The sequence below is a fragment of the Leptidea sinapis genome, chromosome 36, assembly GCF_905404315.1.
Source record: "Leptidea sinapis chromosome 36, ilLepSina1.1, whole genome shotgun sequence".
In the NCBI taxonomy this organism is placed as follows: Eukaryota; Metazoa; Arthropoda; class Insecta; order Lepidoptera; family Pieridae; genus Leptidea; species Leptidea sinapis.
In genome coordinates, this window is record NC_066300.1 from 3654458 (window position 1) to 3674666 (window position 20209).

Sequence of the window (20209 nt, forward strand, 5' to 3'; positions counted from 1 at the left end):
AATAGATCCTCACCCATGATCATCATCCGTCGAATGGTAATTTGTAGTTTGTGGGCGCGTCACTCCGCACTTGTGATCGACGAGAGATGGTAAACAATATATAATATAAATATCTCAAAATTTTAATAACTTAATCTTTGAGTTGCGTTGATATTTCTCGTTATTTAATTTGTATTGTTATACGATATTTCTTACGGCGGCGTCGTGTGCCGGGTCATCTCCTTTGGGTATGGGGGTATGTGACATTTAATTTATTTAACTGTAGAAGACACGACCTTCAATCAAGAAGAACTACATTGAAAATGACCTGTTTCATGAAAATATAATTCCTTTGTATTCAACATGAAACTGAATTTTGTTAGACCTTGGGGTAGACATTATGATTCTTGTACACTTTTCACTAATTTTATTAAGAAAACTATTCACCCCGTCCCACTAAATAAATTTCGTGTAACTCTTACTTGTGGCGCAGTGCACACCATGAAAAGTAGGTAGGTACTAATCACATTACTCAAGACGAAGACAAATTGATTGTACTGTTATAGATTTTAGACATGGGTCGACCGACATAAACAATAACCCACTGCATACCAGGTGACCCACCCGTACGCTCGTTTGTCCTCCTATTCCATAAAAAAAAGAAGAACTGCAGCTAAGCCCACTGAAAATCGTGAGTACAAAACATAACAAATTGTTTATAAAAATCAGGGTTTCGTTCTCAAATCGTAACGAATTTTTGGAAATCGAATGGGAAGGAAATATTCTGTGTTTTAATTATTCAGTTTAAATTATTACCACAACCGGAGATAGTCTGGATATTGGGAACGGCCGTTAATTTTGTCGGATTTGCACACTAGGCCACAGTTTGCGTCCAATATAATTAAGCTGTTTTAAACATCTTTTGAAGTACTCGCTTACAAAAACAACAGTTTCAAAAAAAGCAAAACAGAGAAACACAGATAATGTTGATATTGACCAAGGAGAAAGTAGTATTGAACGTTTGTATAGAATAATGGTCACTATTGTTTAAGTTAACTCTTAAGTTAATGTTGACAGTCGCATTGTATACAACATACAAAAATATAAATATGAGTGAGGAATGTTGTCCAAAATTAGACATCGACCGATTTTATTTATAGAGTAGCCCTGAGTGTGTAGGCTGGCCGTACTCCGTGCCCGGTGCCCCAACTATATTTAAAAATACAAAAAGTTTCTATACAGATAGCTGGAATTTGTTAGGTGATTCAACAGTGAGTCAGGAGTTCCGAGTGAGTGAGGATTGGCTTAAAGCAATGGGTGTGGTCGGTGGCGCCAGGTTCGCACCGTTACGGTAGACATTGCTCTTGTAAAAACAATGAACCCACGCTATACTAATATATTTCGTGTTTTTTTTACTACTGTCGATTGTACATTAAGTTGATGTATGACTGTTTGGCCCGTATTGTTGAATCATCTGCCAGTTGCAGTATTTCCGAGCTTATATAACTTAGTGACATTGAAGTAAAGAGTGTACTCCTATCTCAAAAGCACGGCAACGCATCTCAGAACCTCTGGTATTACAATTTGGGAGAAATGCCATCGACCCTTATAAAATAGAGCTCTTTTATGTCTGCACTAAGGCGCAGAACTCTGAAACCGGAATGGTCAGCTGTGTCTTTCCATTGCTATTAAAGAGTCTAATTACAGGCATAACATAGTGCCGAAAATATCGGCATCCCTCTTGCCGTAAAGGCTTGGGTGTCATTCCCCATGTTGAGCACTCATGAGCAGCTTTCAACAACAGAACTTACTCCCGGTAGTTGTTCCTGTTGATACACGCGTAAGTGCAGACTTGGTCGTCAAGATCTACGAATGGATCGCAGCTTACGGAATACGGCGATAGCAAATATCTTCCGTAGTATGCACTGCATGCGGTATAAAGTAATTATGATCAATGTTAAAGGCTGCGTTAAGTTGAGATCGTGCTCAATAGCGTTAAAGCCAGAATGGAGTCCCCTGTTGATACAGAAGTCCGCGATAAGTGTTGAGTGGAGTACCACGATTATGTTGAATGGTTTCTTTCTCAGTCTTATGCCAAGCTGTGGGAAGAATTTCAGGCAGCTTGGTATACTCTTGGAGCCTTATTAATGGTGGTTGTGACTGTTTCGTGACCCTCTCACATCAAAAAGTCCCTTAGTCGACACATGTGTCTTGGGATGTCTCTATTCTTTTAGCACCGGGGATCCACAGAGCAAAGCTGTCGCTTTTATACCAAATTCATATACACAAGTAATCATTTTATTATAATCTTAAAGATCAGACAATATGTGATTCATTAGTAGGACTTTATGTATCTGGGTGACTGTCATCTATATATTACTCGTCAACAATATGTGACTTCATTTTGTTGACCTGCGGACTTTTATGTAATTTTATATCTGCACCATCGGATCTCACATCTTCAATTTAAAATTCAAGAATCTTTCCAACATTACATCACGCCGAATTATAAACGGCTTTGTTTACTTCGACCTAAATATTTGAACACGAACGGCAGGGCTAATTTTGAGATCAATTTTCCTCATACACATGAAAATAATCAGTTAATAGGAATTAGCAGCAACAAGGAGGGAAACGAGATATTTATTTCGGACCATGAAGTAGGCGTCCTCGGGAATTCTAAAAAATTCCAAGATAATAAAAGCGTAAGAAAGAAACACACACATATTCGTATTTGTGGTATTACAAATGTGAGCTTCGTATTTATTTAATAGTTTAGAAAGTTTAACTGTTAAGGTTTAAGAAGGTGTCAATAGATAACAAAACCATTCTCGGTTATTGACACCGCAGGTAAACAAACTCATTATTTTATATAATTATACAGTTATTTCATTGTCAGTTCTATTCACAAATATTCACATTTTTCCTCACCAAGGTGGTATTATAATAATTAACGAGGCTACATAATAGTTGATACTACACCAAGGGGGTAAAGAACTGTATTACGTCATAAGCATCATATTGTATCGCGTGCTATTAAGGACAATAAAAGTTTAATATGTATTAACTCCTGAATGGAGATAGGTATAGAAGCCGCAAGTAAATGACAGGCTTTATATCAAAAGTTAATTTTAAAATAACTCTACTTTTCACTTTTCTTTTTTTAGAAGAAGCATTGTCTTTTATTGTCTGCCAGCAGTCGTCAGGCGAGCTTCACGTCCACTTCTTAATTCACTGAACCATAAATACACAGATGAAGATTCATCACCAATACCAATTATTGAAGTCTCGAGCAACTTTCTGGCGTCCACAGCAAAAATTCCTCGAGTTAAATTCACTGAACTGGGGGCCTACCATGAACTCTTATTGCGATTTAATTGACAACCTAAAATGATCTGCATTGCTATTTCGTACCACGACATGATTAGAGCTATCTAATTTAGGTTGACGTCAAATCAACTGATAAAATCGCAATGATGTCAATTAGACCAGGGTCGATAATTTTTGAAACCAAAAAAAATTACAATAGGATGAAACCCATTGGAAAAGGACGAGAATATAACAAAAATTAAGGGAAAAATAAATTACGGGCGATCTGAGGTCGGGAAGTGGAAAAAAAAAAGGGGGGGGGGGGGTGTTTTAGGGGTAAAAAACGGTTTATCTCGATTTCCGGCAAAACTACAAGTCCTATGGCAAAAAGTTAAAGTTTGGCAAAGTTGTAGGTAATAAAGAGATCTTCAACTTTTGTAATTACACTTTTTAAACATAACCTCAAAATTTAGGTGAAAAATTCAAAAAACTAAGTTTTTGGTTTTTTATTTATATCTTTTTCAAAAAAAAAAAATTTTCTACAAAATTTGGTGAAAACTAACCTTATTATGTCCCAAATACACTGTAATTTATTTGCTTTAAAATATTTATTTTTTCGCCTTATTTTAACTTAATATCAAAAAAGCACCCTAATTTTCAATCGAAAATTCTGACGTCAAAATATCAGCTTTTTTCAAAAAGTTTGGGGGCTTTTTGTTCGTTGAAATATCTACTTTCTGATGGTGTAAAAAAAATATAAATTACAATTGTAAATGTTCGGAAAATTTAAGTCCAACAAAAGGCATTTCATAAAGAATTCACACCTGTTATTAAGTAGCAGCTAACTAAATCTAACTTTTTTTTTATATGAGAGGGGGCAAACTGGCAAGAGGCTCACGGGATGGGACTGGAACTAAAATAACTACAAAATTCACAGTATAACTGCGCTCAATTGTTCAATGCGGCTCGTTCATCTATAATCTATATGAAACGAAATTGCATTTTTGTTTTGCCATATGAGTCCTCTTAAGTAGATGGTGTTTGTAAACACTATACAGTATACCGTATCGTTTCATAGTTGTGCCGTTTCCCCGTGGCCCAGTTCTCGAGGGCGGCCGGTTGAATGCCCGGCAACGTAGCCTGGTTACGTACATTTAAATTATAAATGTGATCGATACAAATATGTGCCGTCGCTCTATTGAGGACGGTTGAATTATTTTCGTTGTCTGTACTGTCCCAGTCTACATACGATTCCTTGAGACCTCATTCATATGAGAAAAACAAACGAAAATTTGTTTACTGTAAGAGGAGTGCATAAGCGTACATATAAATTCGCAAATCCGAAAACACATTGGTACTAGGCGGTCGGGAATCGAAACCTTCCGGTTTTACGGAGTCCCCATAAGCGGTGTGTTAAAACAAAGCAGAAAGAAATACCACTGAGCTTGATGACCATTGGAGTAATGAAAAGAGTCGCTGATATATCTAATATTAATTGATTGCAGATATGCTCCATCTAAAACGCTCTTCTAACCGACGTTCGGTGCTGTTTCTATATAGACATGATAAGAGAACTTTAAAAATCATCCGAATTATAAAATGCTTGCTTGTAATAATATTCCACCTCACAATTTAAAGCTGCATTCATGAATGATAACAAAGATATCTGTGAGGAGTAGTACTTTTATTTCTGACCATTTCCAAGTCATATATATTTATCATTAGGAATAACATAAATGATTTTCTTAATGATACCACTGACTGGGAATGGATCGAACACCCTCAGGCTATTGAATTATAAATGTTTATTGTACGACATTACACTGTAATCCATATTTTTATTTATAAAAAAAAAACCCGCTGAGTTTCTTGCGCGCGTTCTTCTCAGGTCTGAGGCACAGTATTTCGAATAGGTGGTAGTTATTGACGTTCATAAGTGATTTTAGATCCTATTTTGAATAAAAACATTTCAATAAATAGGATGCCTGGACGGAAGATGGCAGAGAGCGTCAAGACTAACAATAATTAGAGTAATGAGCAGGTAAATCACCTACGGCCAGCGGATATTACACAATGGGTGTGCGCGTGCGCACGCCGCAGGATGTCCTCGACGTTAATCAACAAACGGCCACGTGACCGACATCACCAATCACCATCGTCCATGCTTATTGGTAATTATTGTTGATGGTCCGCACCTAAAGTTTGAATTAAATGAAATACAGCGGGATTTCCACACCACAATAGTTTTACATTATTAATTATGATACTCAAACAAAATAAGTATACCAGTGGGAGGCTCCTTTGCACAGAAAGCCGGCTAGATTATGGGTACCACAACGGCGCCTATTTCTGCCGTGAAGCAGTAATGTGTAAACATCACTGTGTTTCAGTCTGAAGGGCGCCGTAGCTAGTGAAATTACTGGGCAAACGAGACTTAACATCTTATGTCTCAAGGTGACGAGCGTAATTGTAGGGCCGCTCAGATTTTTTGGGTTTTTCAAGAATCCTGAGAGGCACTGCATTGTAATGGGTAGGGCGTATCAATTACCATCAGCTGAACGTCCTGCTCGTCTCGTCAGTTATTTTCATAAAAAAAAGACCTAACCTGCTCAGGTAATTTTGTATGAAGGCTTACTTGGAGCTATTAAAATTTTTTTGAAATAATTTCAAAATTATAAACAGAATACAATAATTAAGATGCTTCAGAATTATTAACTTTGCACAATAAAAGGTCTCAAACTTTTGGAAGACAATATCGTTGCAAGAAATCATCGCTTCACGCTTTTACGCGCATAACGAGTGTGTTATTAAAATAATCACCGAAAATTCAAAGCCATTCCCTGAAATCGCTTATAACGGATTAATTCTCAAGAACTAACATATAATTAACAACGTTTCCCTATTTCTTTATTTTGTGTAATAGGTTGAATAGTTTATACTTTTTTATTTAATACTAGCTGACCCAGCAAACGTTGTATTGCCATATAAAAATAAGAAAAATTCAATAATTAAAATGTTTTTTTTTTATGGCATAGGAGGACAAACGAACGTACGGGTCACCTGTTGTTAAGTGATCACCGCCACCCACAATCTCTTGCAACACCAGAGGAATCACAGGAGCGTTGCCGGCCTTTAAGGTACGCGCTTTTTTTTAAGGTACCCTGATGTTACCATTACCCATTTTTCAGTTTGGGGTATAAAAAATAGATGACGACCGATTCTCAGACCTACCAAATATTATCAAATCGTACATAAAATGTATCGTACTTAAATAATTATTATATTCGATTGCCATTTTGCATACTATTCTGTTCCATCCACAGAAATAGGGTTTCTGAATAATAAAAAAATTGGAATATCAAAATCGTTGTTTTTATTTAATTTAGCAGCATTTTCCTATTTATTCACCTTTAAAACCTTCTCTGGACTTCCAAAAATAATGCAAGACCAAAATTAGCCAAATCGGTACAGCCGTTCTCGAGTTTTAGCGAGTCATTAATCATCAATTCATTTTTATATATATAGATGTACAGAGCAACGTGTGTCGGGTCAGCTAGTAATAATATACTTAATATTTTTTTTTGATAGTGTAAAACGTCAGAAGCACCTCCATAGGTAATTACCAAATACAGTTGACATATTTGACTAGTAGTAGGAAAGAAGTTCTGCATAAAATCAACAAATAGCAAAAGCGTCCTTTATTTCGACTTACTTCTGCTTTATGTCAAAAGTGCGCAATGGAATTTTTACTGATTGAGCGCAGATTACATATTGTGACTTGTTATTATGACTTTGGACTAGGACGAGCTAGGGTTGCCAACTGTTTCTAGAATAAATAGAGTATGACAGATTTCAGAGAGGATAAATAAAGACTATAAATTAATAATATAATAGCGTATGATTAATTTGTTTCACTTACAACTCGTCAATTTCACATTATATTTTGATGTGACTGATTTTAGCTAAGTTCAGAAACACCCGAATATAATATGGTTTTGGATACCAAATAGTTCAGTTTAGTTCATTAGTAGATAAATTATATATGGCTGAAATAATATGCTAACAATTAAGAATAGGACTCAGGCGTACCAGCTATTCGTTTTATAGATTATGTATGGCGCTACAACAGCGAAATTAAATGAACACACCGGTAGAACTACTTAATAATAATCATAAAAAAAAGGGAAATAAAAAAATGTGTGTATGTACTTATGTATGCACGCAAGAAGTTATACTTCTTTGGCCTAACGAAGCAAAAATCATTAAAATGATTTATTCCTCGTGCTAGTCTACGTTTTTAGAAAAAACAATTTTGAAAAAATCTTGCTAAAATGGGTTTGACAATTAATTGTTAAATAATGAATACGGCTGTATGTATAATATATTTAAACAAATCAATAACTAAAGTGACTAATTTGGGCGCCCCTTACCTACGAGTTCTAAACGGCTACGGCGGAACGTGCAGCTACTAGATTACTTACAGCTTGTTCGAAATGATGTTATAGAAAATTGATTTATTTAGATGAATTATGAATTTTTTTATCATAACGGTTAAGTATTGCAATTATAACTCCACGCTGTTTTTTATGTAGAATAAACATACCTGCAAAAAAGTATAATACCCTATTTTTGAAAACGATTGCCAACCCTAGGACGAGCACTGCTGACAAATGACAAGTAACATCTCAGCGGGACCCAAGTGTTAACCAGCACCGCTAAGCAACTGTACTGCGCAATATGGCCGCATCAACAGTGAGAGACGGCGCGCTAGAACAAGCCTCGCGCCCGAGCGGGATGCTATTGTTTACGTAGACTGTCACCACTCACCACTCAGCGAGCCACGCTATTATCGCTGTTATGGTTTTGCTAACAAAAACAACAGCTACTCCTTACACACCAGGGGCGTGCATTGCTTTTCTAGCAAGGTAGGCACTGTAGATACAAGTACCTGCCTTTATAATGTATTTTTTATATATTGCACACCACGGACGAGTAAAAAAATAAAGACTCCGTGTCACCTTACATAACAGTGAGGCGCCAAAACAAGCCGGTAAACGTGTAAATACATAGCCCCACGCATACACTTACACTAATACAAGCCGATCGGCCGCCATTATGACATTTGCCATCGTCTGTGACAGATCAGTTTGCGTCGCAATAAAATATTTTAAAAATGCCGTCTTGCGTTGTGAAAGTGTCAAAACAATAATATAAAAGTATTTGTGGATATATGATTATTTAAGGGAGAAAAAATTGTGTAACTGGTATACCCCGTAACCGCACACGCACTAGCATAAAGGTGCTTCACTTGCTAATATCACGGCGCGGAGTCCTACTTTTTTTACTAGTCCGTGATTGCACACATATCGCGCGAGGTTGACGTTGTGATTCTGACTCTCGACATGTCAATTTTGTGTTTTTACAAGTAATCTAAAACTAAGTGGATGGGTGTACGATAGAAATTTGATTATAGATTAACGGAACTAAATTAACTTTAACACTAGTGGTATTTTCATTTACGTTCTTATTAAGGTAGGCACTGCCTACATGCCTATATGGAATGAACGCCTTTGCTACACATAGAAACAAAATAAATCACACTGGATGCGCCGCAATTATTATTTTTATTGTTATTTGGTTGTGGCCAATTTATAGCCGACGGTTTCCTGTAGACAGAGACATACCATAGACAACAGACGCATTGTCGTATGTGAGGTTAACATAATGACAGCTATCCCTTGCGCCGTAAAATAATATAAAAAAATCATCACCGAGCAATTTAGATCGCACGCAAATCGAAGAACGCAATACGCATATTATAATTTGATACTAATAACTAAATCAGTGGTCAACGATCTGATCGTTATGTTCTCGGTGTACCGCAAAGCAAAACACGCCGAGAGGAAGTAACACGCACCTTGCCACCAGGAGTTCCTAGAGGACTATCGGGGGCCTCCGGCTGCAAACCATCGCGCCTAGGATCTCAGGTACGTCGGCATATTATTTTAGCCATCACTGATTTCGCAATTTTAACAATATAAACCCTTTTCCAACACACGCGCACATACACCAGGAGGGTACCGGCTCTACCAGAGCCGGAGAATCCCTCCCCGAGCACTCTATCTCGGGCTGCCCTTTGTATTCTGGGGTGGGCACAGACAAAATATGAGAGCGGTCCATAAAGAGATATTAACCTGATTCCTGCCGCCGAATTCCACCTTCGCACGACACGCCACAAGTTAGGATTTCATCCCCACCATCTGGATGTGTGGCGGTCCTCCACAGTGCGGTTTTCAAGGAGCTTTCTCCCTCGTACTACAAAGCTATGGAATGAGCTTCCTTGTGCGGTGTTTCCGGGACAATACGACATGGGTACCTTCAAAAAAAGCGCGTACACCTTCTTTAAAGGCCGGCAACGCTCTTGTGATTCCTCTGGTGTTGCAAGAGAATGTGGGCGGCGGTGATCACTTAACACCAGGTGACCCGTACGCTCGTTTGTCCTCCTATGTCATAAAAAAAAACGAAGTTACCTCCAAATCAACAAATAAGAACATATGAAGTAGGTACATCATAAATTATTTATGCGCAATATACTTTCGTGCCGCATTGCTTATTATTGTAAAATTTAATATACCGATCCTGATATACAATTATGTTTAATTGCATTTAATGAACAATTAATGAATGAGGTAACTTTTTTAAATACTGTGTTTTTATACGATCATTTATCATTATGAGGTTTTTTAATAGTTATTCGTATTGCTGTTATTTTGTACACCATCGGTGCACTTGACCCTCGATATCCGGAGCGTATCATACGTAGGGAGCAATGTAATATAATATGTAAATATATAGAGGCGTCCGGTGTCCCGCAAGGAACACAATAACGCATAATGTTAATACAAATGCTAAGTGCACTTGAAACATATATATTACCTGCTTATTTAGATTACTATGATTAGGGTAATTGGTGTGTGTACTGTGTAATGTAAGTTAACTAGATAAGTAGGTATATATTGGTAATATTGATATATATGTTTATCAGTGGGAGCCTCTTTTGCACAGGAAGCTGGCTAGATTATGGGTACCACAACGGCGCCTATTTCTGCCGTAAAGCAGTAATATGTAAGCATTATTGTGTTTCCATCGGAAGGGCGCCCGTAGCTAGTGAAATTACTGGGCAAACGAGACTTAACACCTTAATGTCTCAAGGTGACGAGCGCAATTGTAGTGCTGCTCAGAATTTTTTCAATAATACTGAGCGGCACTGCATAGTAATGGGTAGGACGTATCAATACCATTAGCTGAACGTCCAGCTCGTCTCGTCCCTAATTTAGATTTAAAAAAAAAATATTGTTCATGTCAGTTATTATTACGGTTGCCATCTTTTTCTAAAAGAAATAGAGTATGTTTGATTTCAGATTGGATGTATAAAGAGCACAGATTAATAAAAGGGTAATATGTATCAAAATATTGTCACATTCACATTTTATTTTTGGACTGATATATTATTTTTTTCTGCGAATAAGTTGTCTTTTTTATGTAATGTTAATGAGTATCGCTGGCATGTGACAAAAAGTCAATATCTTAATAATATATAAAAATTACGTGACACGTTGTTTGTCCGCGATGGACTCCCTAAACTAATAAACGGGTTTTAATGGGGATTACTTCATGGAGTGCAGTTTGGTCCAACTTGAGAGATAGGATAGTTTTTATTTCGATTTGAGACCCATAATTATTTTTATTTTCAATATTTGTTTTGAATGGACATATTTTCTATGAGAGAATTTAGTGACGCACGGATTGACAGTTCCGCTGTGAAACAATTTCATTATGTTATAATACATTTTTTACGAAATATTTCTTGATATTTTGAAATATTATTGGCAAATAATATTTATACATATATATAGGCCTATAAAACAGTATGTTTTTTTATAATCTACAGAACAACGTCTGTCGGGTCAGCTAGTATTATATAAAGCGAGTATTTGAGCGTACTCTAGTAGTATTATTACTTGAAATAGAGTACAATACTCTATTTTAGAGCACGGTTGGCAACTCTAGTAATTATGTTTAATGTTTTGTAATTGAAAATCTAGATGTAAGTAGATTTTATTTAAGAAATAAGAGTTAATTTGTTTTTGTAATCGGAATCGTGTCGGATTTTCCGTTGAATGCACACCCGCAGCATCCACCCACATCGTACACACAACAGCTGATCGCTATCAACTGAGAGGAGGCGCCAACACGAGTGCTCTGCATTCAATGTAATCGTCTCGGCATTCGACGCCGATGATTTGATAAGACCCGGTTGGAATTGTGTTTCGTGAAGTTTGGGTGGGCTAAGTTACAAAGAACCAATATTTTAATTAATTAATTCAATAGAGTTGTAAACAAACGTTTCTTTGCTAAATGTTACTATAGCTTAATGACTCTCTATGTATGTATGCACGCAAGAAGTTATACTTGTTTGGCCTAGCAAAGCTACTTAAAATTATTTACCCCTCGTGCTATTCTACGTTTGTACAAAGAACAATGTTGTAAAAATCTTGCAACGATTGCTTTGACAATTAATAATTAAATAACGAATACGGCTGTACGGGCTTGAACCCTTTGCCTATTTTAATAATGGACGAAAAAACCAAAAAAAAAATAACGAATGTCGCAAACGTCAGAAAAGTTTTGTGTTATGGAGATGCGCGCGCATCTTAAAATTTCACTCTCATCGTTCTTTCATAAGGCGCCTAAACAATCAATATAACTTCAAAAAGAAGGCCCGTTGAATTAATTGCGCGCGATCGTCTGACGCCTGTGGCCTGTTGTTTCGAATGGGTGTTAATGATTGGTTAACTGATATGAATTTACTATTTTATATATATATGAAATGAACTGCTGTTCGTTAGTCTCGCTAAAACTCGAGAACCGCTGGATCGATTTGGCTAATTTTGGTCTTGAATTATTTGTGGAAGTCCAGGGAAGGTTTAAACGGTGAATAAATATGAAAATGCTCAGAATTAAATAAAAACAACAATTTTGTTTTTCCTTTAATGTGAACGACGGGGGTCGTTCAGAAATCAAATTGTAAGAATAGTTTAAAATGAATAACTAATAAGAATTTCTCTATCTTTCTAACTTTCTCAGGAGGTAAAAAATTAACCAAACTAAACTTCTGAACGCAAACAATTTTATTTGACAACAAACTTTAAGTAGATTGATAAATGTTAAGTTTTATCAAAAAATAAAATTTCTGTACCTAACCGCACCACAAAACAAAAATATTGTTTATCAGAAAGCTTTTAATTGATAAACATACCGTATCAAAATTGTGTATGTCTGTCAATATCAAATTGAAACCTTATAAATAGCAAGTATTTTAGGAAAACTCTGTTTTGTAAGTAACCAACATCATGTGTAATTCAAAATCAAAAATAGTAATAAAATTTCATTGATACCGAGCATTTCTTTTTATTTGTTTTAATAAAAAAAGGATTCCTTTTGTTTGTTTTAAGTTTATTTTATACAAAAGTTTAGGTCTTTTATTTATCCATTGAGGCAGTACGAAGTCTGCCGGGTCAGCTAGTCTTGTTTTAAATAAAAACAGACAATTACAAGTATTTTGGATAAAAGTACCTATTATCGTATCGGTACGGTACGTATTACATTATAAATGCTACGAACCACTGTATACAAACGTAAAAGCCGTGAAGTCAGAACGGCAATGGTGTTTCAAACTTATTGTTAAGGCGAAGAGTAAGCAGAATACACGCAAACATGGTGTTTTTAGACAAGTTTTGTGGTGAAAGTATAGAATTTCAAGCTATGAACACTACTTAATCCTGTTACACATATCCTCTAGTCTTATTTGTAGGTTGCTAATGCTTGCTGTTGGTTATAGTTAACACTGCCGAGCGTTTTTGAACTACCACTTTTCTTTGAAGTTCAAACAAGTTTTTTGGCATGGCGCGACGCATTTTTTGGTACTTCTCTCAAAAAAGTTATTCTTATAGCTTGTACTTTTTTGTGTAGGTCCATATATTCAGATTAGTAGTGAATAACGAGGACTGTAAGCATATAAACTGTTTTCCCCCAAGAATTATGAAAATATTGGCTTTGTTGAATAGATGGCGGGTTGGCAGCCGTGAACTCATATCGCTCAAGTTAGCTGGCATTTAGTGTCGCCTTAATCTTGTGCGTGACGCGTGATGTACTAACAAGTGAGCCCTGCGACGTGTGCCGGTGCTGTTTCCAAATAATGTAATGTGGACTTGTGAATTGTGAAACACTTGTTTCATGATTAACTATAATTACGTATATAACTTAAGTAATATAGAACTTGTGAGTGTGTCATATAGAGTGTTATTGAATTTGTTTTCATAATACTAATAGGCATTCAATATAAGAGACAGAACACGGTTTATCCACATCGGGCTGGGCTACTATTAAGTAATAATAATAACTTATTACCCAAATATTACAATAAACAATAGTATTACAAGTTAAAAATCTAAATTACATTATTAGTTATTTAGAGGCAGCAAAGACAGCAAAACTAGTATGAATTTAGTAATGTAATTTTTAACACTCGACACAGATAAAAAAATAATACTATTGTATATAAAAATAAAATACAGAAAAAATTTCTATTATAGAAATAGACATAATAAACGGTGTATAAATAAACAAACTAGGCAGCTCAATACGCTTTTGCAGTGCTTCGGCAATGTTCGCGGATGCGAGGGTGGACGGCTTCCATGCCATCCAACGCAAAAGAACCGCGTCATTGCCGAGGAGGTTTGGGGTAGCCCTAACATCATACTGCCCACCATTGCTAGTCATTATGATGCGCCAATTATAAAGGCATTTATGCGGCTTCATGTGCCTGTTTAGTTAAAATTATACTAACATAATTTAGGACATTTTACTAACAATTATTATGGATTTTTTTTCCGAATTAAAATTATTAATTACTTTCTTTTTAATTGTAATTATGACATAATATCTTAAATTTTAAACTGTAATTTAATTAATATCAAATTAAACTCGACAGTATTATGTAATTTAATTTAAGTTAAGATTGTTTGTATATCTATGGGTAATGCCTGAAAATAAATGATTTATTATTATTATTATTATAATACTACAGAAAGGTTCGCGAATATAACCTAGTGGTATACACATAGTGGTATCTGGTACAGCCGGTCATCGGACGGTCCGGTGGTAATAATAATTTTGTGCGTTGGACCATGCGATATACCATTGAATAAGGTCCGCTACCAGACCGCGTACGATGGTGCGGCCGTACCATCATGTGTTTAGGTTATAAAGTTTGAGTTGACCACAAGATAGACGTCCCCTCCAGGGGCGTATCTACCGCCGTATACCGTATCAATTATACAGAGCCCCCGGGCTACGGGAGTCCCGACGTGCATAAGCAAAAAATAATAAAAACTTTTTACTGCTTGCCGATTGGATTGTTTGTAAAAAAAATTGGAAAAAGTGACAATAATTATCATGATAAATAAATATATTTCACATTAAATTGTATAACATTTCAAGTACCTCAACGTAATACTCGAAATAAAACAATTTTTTTCTATTTACCGGTTACGAGAACGAATATTGAATGCACCTATCTATAGGATTGTTCCACATATAACTCTATAATTTTAAATTATGCTGATTTTGATCTCTTCAACGACAATTTATCGGATCTCAAACGATAATTACTTGCAATTGCTTGATATTGTCATAAGATTTTCTTGTATATATTCATAAATTTAATTTAATTTACTAGTATTTTGTTTTAATTTTTAATTCTTGTTTTTGCCTATTGTAAATATCTATTATGAAATGTTGTGAATGCCTTTCAGTAATAGATATACTCGACTATATTGAGTCTTAATAATGTGTAAGCAATTAATGTCATGTATACCTATTGTTGGTGTTCCAATAAATAAATAAATATCTTTACCATTTATAAGGGCTCCCAAGCAAATTTTTATATGAGGCCCCGCCAAGGCACGCTAGACTCGTCCAAACCGTCGCGTCGGTAATTACACAGTCTAAATATAGCACATGTAGGTCGTGGCATGGTGCGCCACCAGTGTACCACATCACTAGATACATCGTTATAACACAGTAGTGTGCCGGACATTGTTGTCGTGTGAATCATTGCGTAGTTTATCTACGACTAATTCAATATTCTATTGTATCTATGATGGCACATGAGACGGGCCTAGCCCTATACACCAACATTACCCTTTTCAATGTTTTCTAAGTTAAACAAACTGAACTGACGTGTCAATGCAACGTCCCCGTAGAACAGTAGGTAAATTTATGTTTTTAAAGTGTTAACCTTCACTTCTGGGATAAATTACACATATAAAACGAAAAACAAAATTTTATCAACGATGCGGGACTCGACCCCGCGACCTCTCGCGTTCCGTGCGAGCGCTCTTTCCAACTGGGCTAACCGTTCGAGTGACGTATCGTTTATAAAATCTTGTATGCTTTGTTCATATCTAAGTTGTGGCTTCATTTACAGGATCTACTTTACAATTGATAACCTACATTTACAGTTGAATCCCGCATCATTCATAAGATTTTGTTTTCAGTTTTATTTGTATACTTTTTGCTATCAAATCATATATATTTATGCCTTCAGCATTTCACATTGTTTAAATTTTATACAAAGTATGCAATGTGATGAAAAAAAATACTCAAGCGTTACGACTTACTTGAACAAGTTAAATTAAATAAAGATAGTTTACAACATTTTGTATATTATGTTAGTTATTACGACGTACACGATCTTGTTTGGTTATAGAGAGCAATAGCTATATATACTTAGATATTTAAAGTAATGAAACCGGATTACGAACTGACTCTAAAATTATGTAAATCATTATCATACTATCTGACCTGGCTAACGTTGTTTTGCTATATAAATTATATATGTAAACCTTACTTGAGCTTCAACGAATCTATTACAAAAGATTTCATTGAGATCGGTCGAATAGTTTAGGAGTTATTAGGGAACATATATGTATAGATTAGTTCAGCCGATGTTTGAAGAAAACAAACATACGACGCTTATCATTGTAAAAAGGTCATGAATATAAAATATTCTCATTCTTTTTTTATGAAAATGAGGGACGAGACGAGCAGGCTGGTCAGCTGATACGCCTAAAATTTCAGAGCGGCACTACAATTGCGCTCGTCACCTTGAGGCGTAAGATGTTAAGTCTCATTTGACCAGTAATTTCACTAGCTACGGCGCCCTTCCGATCGAAACACAATAATGCTTACACATAACTGCTTTACGGCAGAATTAGGTGCCGTTGTGGTACCCATAATAATTATTAATAAAGCCTCCCACTGGTTCATTGATGTCACAACAAACGTTGAAGAAGGGAAAAATAATAGTGATGTATATATACAGGATCAGGTCGAGGTCTGAACAGTTAAATATCAAAAAAAAATTTGAACGTTTTCGTACAGATCAAAAAATCGAAGGTCACAATGATAGCGAGGGAATGACCGGTGTGTATATTCCGGAGATTATGCAATTTTAAAAATATTCTTACATCAAAATATCGATATAATCTGGAAGTAAAATCGATATGACGAATATCGATATTTTGCAATTCAATTTATCAGGTTTCGTTAAGTTATTTCATAGTATAAATGTATCAATTCAACAGCTATGAAGAAATTGCTCTCTAAGTCTGAGATCTATAGAACGTACTTAGACTTTACTTAAGTAAAACTTCGCTGAGTGTGATAAAACGCGAACTTGACTTTTGCATCGGACTCAGCTCAAACTCGGCATAATCTCAGCTCTCAAATGACTATAATAACGAAATTAAAGATTATGGCTAAGCTAAAACTCAGCTAAGTTTTAGGTAAGTTAAATCTGAGCATAGTCTTAGTACGCTTTATAGATCTCAGGCTAAGATTAGAAAATACTTCACTTCAGTTCACGAACAAGAAGCAGGACAAAATGCAAATGACTCTTCTATCTGTTCAAGACATAAGAAACTATTAACCCTAAACACAGTTCTGACAGAGTCCAGAGTTTCTAACTTTGACTCTGTTTCCAATGAGGTTAAGCGATATCTGGAAAAAGAAAATCCGTTGAATGTTTGGGTGGATTGTCGACATTTCACAGCGGTCTTCCGGAAATAAAGTACTAGGAAATCATAAAGAATGAACCATAAAGATTCTCCTAAACAGTGAGTGATCTTGTTCATTTTTCGACGCACCTTTAATGGAAAGCGTAGATGGTCTGTAAATTCAGTAACAACCTGTATAGCCGAGTGGTTAGCGATCCTACCTACTAAGCTAGAGGTCCCGGGTTCGAATCCCGGTAGGTGCAAGCATTTATATGATGAATATGGATGTTTGTTTCCGAGTCATGGATGTTTAAATGTATTTATGTATGTTTATATGAACTTATGTATGTTTAAGTAAGTATATTGTATTAAATATATCGTTGTCTTGTAACACAGGCTATAAATGCTTAACTTGGGGCAAGATAATTTGTGTAAAAAGTGTGTCATTATTATTATTATTATATTGTCCGAAGTTTCGGTGTAACAAAATACAAACAAAACAAAGTAACCGCCAATCGTAATACAAATCGTCTATCATTGAACTACGTCTGGAGGCTGGTTCTGTGTAAACCGCGGCGACGTAATTGAAAAACTATGCGGGTCCGTGTTCCATTAATGAAACCAATAAAATATTAATTAAAGTCGGCTGCTCGTCCCGTCCCAACCGTCCCCCCGTGCTTCCGTTCTACTCCATTACTTTTCAGATCAACATCAAACAACACACTATACGAGTCTTCATAGAAAAAAAAGCCCTCTGATTTTGTTGCGCCCGTTCTTCCGTTCTGAGGCATAATGTGGAATGAGCTTCCTTGTGCGGTGTTTCAGGGACGATACGACATGGGTACCATCAAAAAAAGCGCGTCATCCTTAAAGGCCGGCAACGCTCTTGTGATTCCTCTGGTGTAGAGAATGTGGGCGGCGGTGATCACTTAACAACAGGTGACCCGTACGCTAGTTTTTCCTCCTATTCCATAAAAAAAAACATTTTGGAATGCGTGGTAGTTTTTGACGTTTAATAAATAATCCTATCTATATATATAAAAATGAATTGCTGTTCGTTAGTCTCGCTAAAACTCGAGAACGGCAGGACCGATTTGGCTAATTTTGATCTTGAATTATTTGTGGAAGTCCAGGGAAGGTTTAAAAGGTTTGAATAAACATGAAAATCCTCGGATTTAAATAAAAACAACAATTTTGATTTTCCTTTGACGTGTCCCCCGTCGTTCAGGAATCAAATAAAAATAAAAGTTTAAAATGAATAACTAATTAGAATTTTTATATTTTTCTAACTTTCTAAGGAGGTAAAATATAAATTCCTTAAAACACGGGTAATATATCATTTAAAAAAAGGATTCCTTTTGTTTGTTTTATGTTTATTTTATACAAAAGTTTAGGTCTTTTATTTATCGATTAAGGTAGTATGAAGTCTGCCGGGTCAACTAGTTTTGAATAAAAATATTTGAGTCACTACAAAAATTATGTTCAGCATTGAATTTTTCAACTAAATGAACATATCGCAAGACGTCTACCTTGCTTGCGTCTCCCTCTATTCTATTCTATATTATTCATTTCAGATGTACTTCCCCTACTCATTCTCTTATTAACTTTAATTTAAATTTTGTTTATTAAGTCGTTTATTATTTACTAGCTGACACGACAGACGTTGTTCTATTCATAATAAAAAAAACTTGGAATTTCGTAAAATCCGTTCTTAGCTGACCTCTAATCGGTGATAAGAATATTCCTACCAAATTTCAAATCTTTAGCTCTAATGGTTCCAGAGATATCGTGATGAGTGACTATATACGTGAAAATCTCTTTTATACATATAGATTTCCGTTTTAATCCTAAATTGCAAATTGCAATACATGTGTCAATTCATATCATCCAACACAAACGATGATACAATGCGTGTTTATCTTTATCTAAAATGAAACAGTCATTTATTTTGGTTCATGAGTAAAACTATCTATGCTAGTGTAAATATTGTGACAGTTAATATTATCTTATAATAATTTATTAACCCATTAAATGTTAACAATATTTTAGTGGACATTTTTGGCGGTAAGTATAATTAAATTTTAAATTTTAAGTATCCTGCTTGTACTCACCATTAAGTTATCCACGGAGCTATATCCACAGATCACGTATCCCATCATTTTATTAGCCATATCTACAAGCTACAAGCACGACACTTCACAAAATAACATTAAAACAACCATTAAATTCCTGTCCAAGGCATCCCGGATCACGAATCACAAATCATAAAAGAAAAAGTATGACACTGACAACTTCTTTCGACACTATCAATAATATCATTAAAATGTAAAAAGCGCGCGCTTGTCCAGAAAACGATGTATAATATATACTTCTACCAATTTTATTTTAAGTTCAAGGTAGGAAAGCATCATGTAATTAAATTAAAAATAAAACCGCGTGTATCAATTCGCGTTATCGAGATTGTTCTCACATTCGAAACAATAACATTAAACACGTCACTGTCATGTATTATAATTCTAAATTTAAAAGTGCGGTCCATTTACTTTTTCTTAATAATAGCTCCTGCTTCTTGGTAAGCTCATTGGTACACGACGCTGCGCGAACGGAGGTCGGAAAACAACTGATTAGGCAGTAGGCAGTGCGGCTACGGGCCGTAACTTATGGTTATATCGTAACAATTAGAAGAATTATTGTATCATCCATCTGTTGCCGGCCGTCTGGTTCTCATAAGTCACTACTCAGTGTTCTGTTCTCCTCAATTAGTGCTCAACTACTCATTGACCAACGCAATGGAGTGCGTG

The 20209-nt window shown here is 35.6% G+C and overlaps 1 protein-coding gene across 1 annotated transcript in view; it reads right to left on the reverse strand.

Moving 5' to 3' along the window:
* LOC126975540 (regulator of G-protein signaling loco-like) overlaps window positions 1-20031 on the reverse strand; it is a 73018-nt gene extending 52987 nt beyond the window's left edge. The window contains exon 1 of the mRNA XM_050823469.1: window positions 19520-20031. Within this exon, the coding sequence (XP_050679426.1) occupies window positions 19520-19579 (60 nt within the window). The 5' untranslated portion in view covers window positions 19580-20031. The remainder of the gene's footprint in view (window positions 1-19519) is intronic.
* Between the last annotated feature and the right edge of the window lie 178 nt (window positions 20032-20209).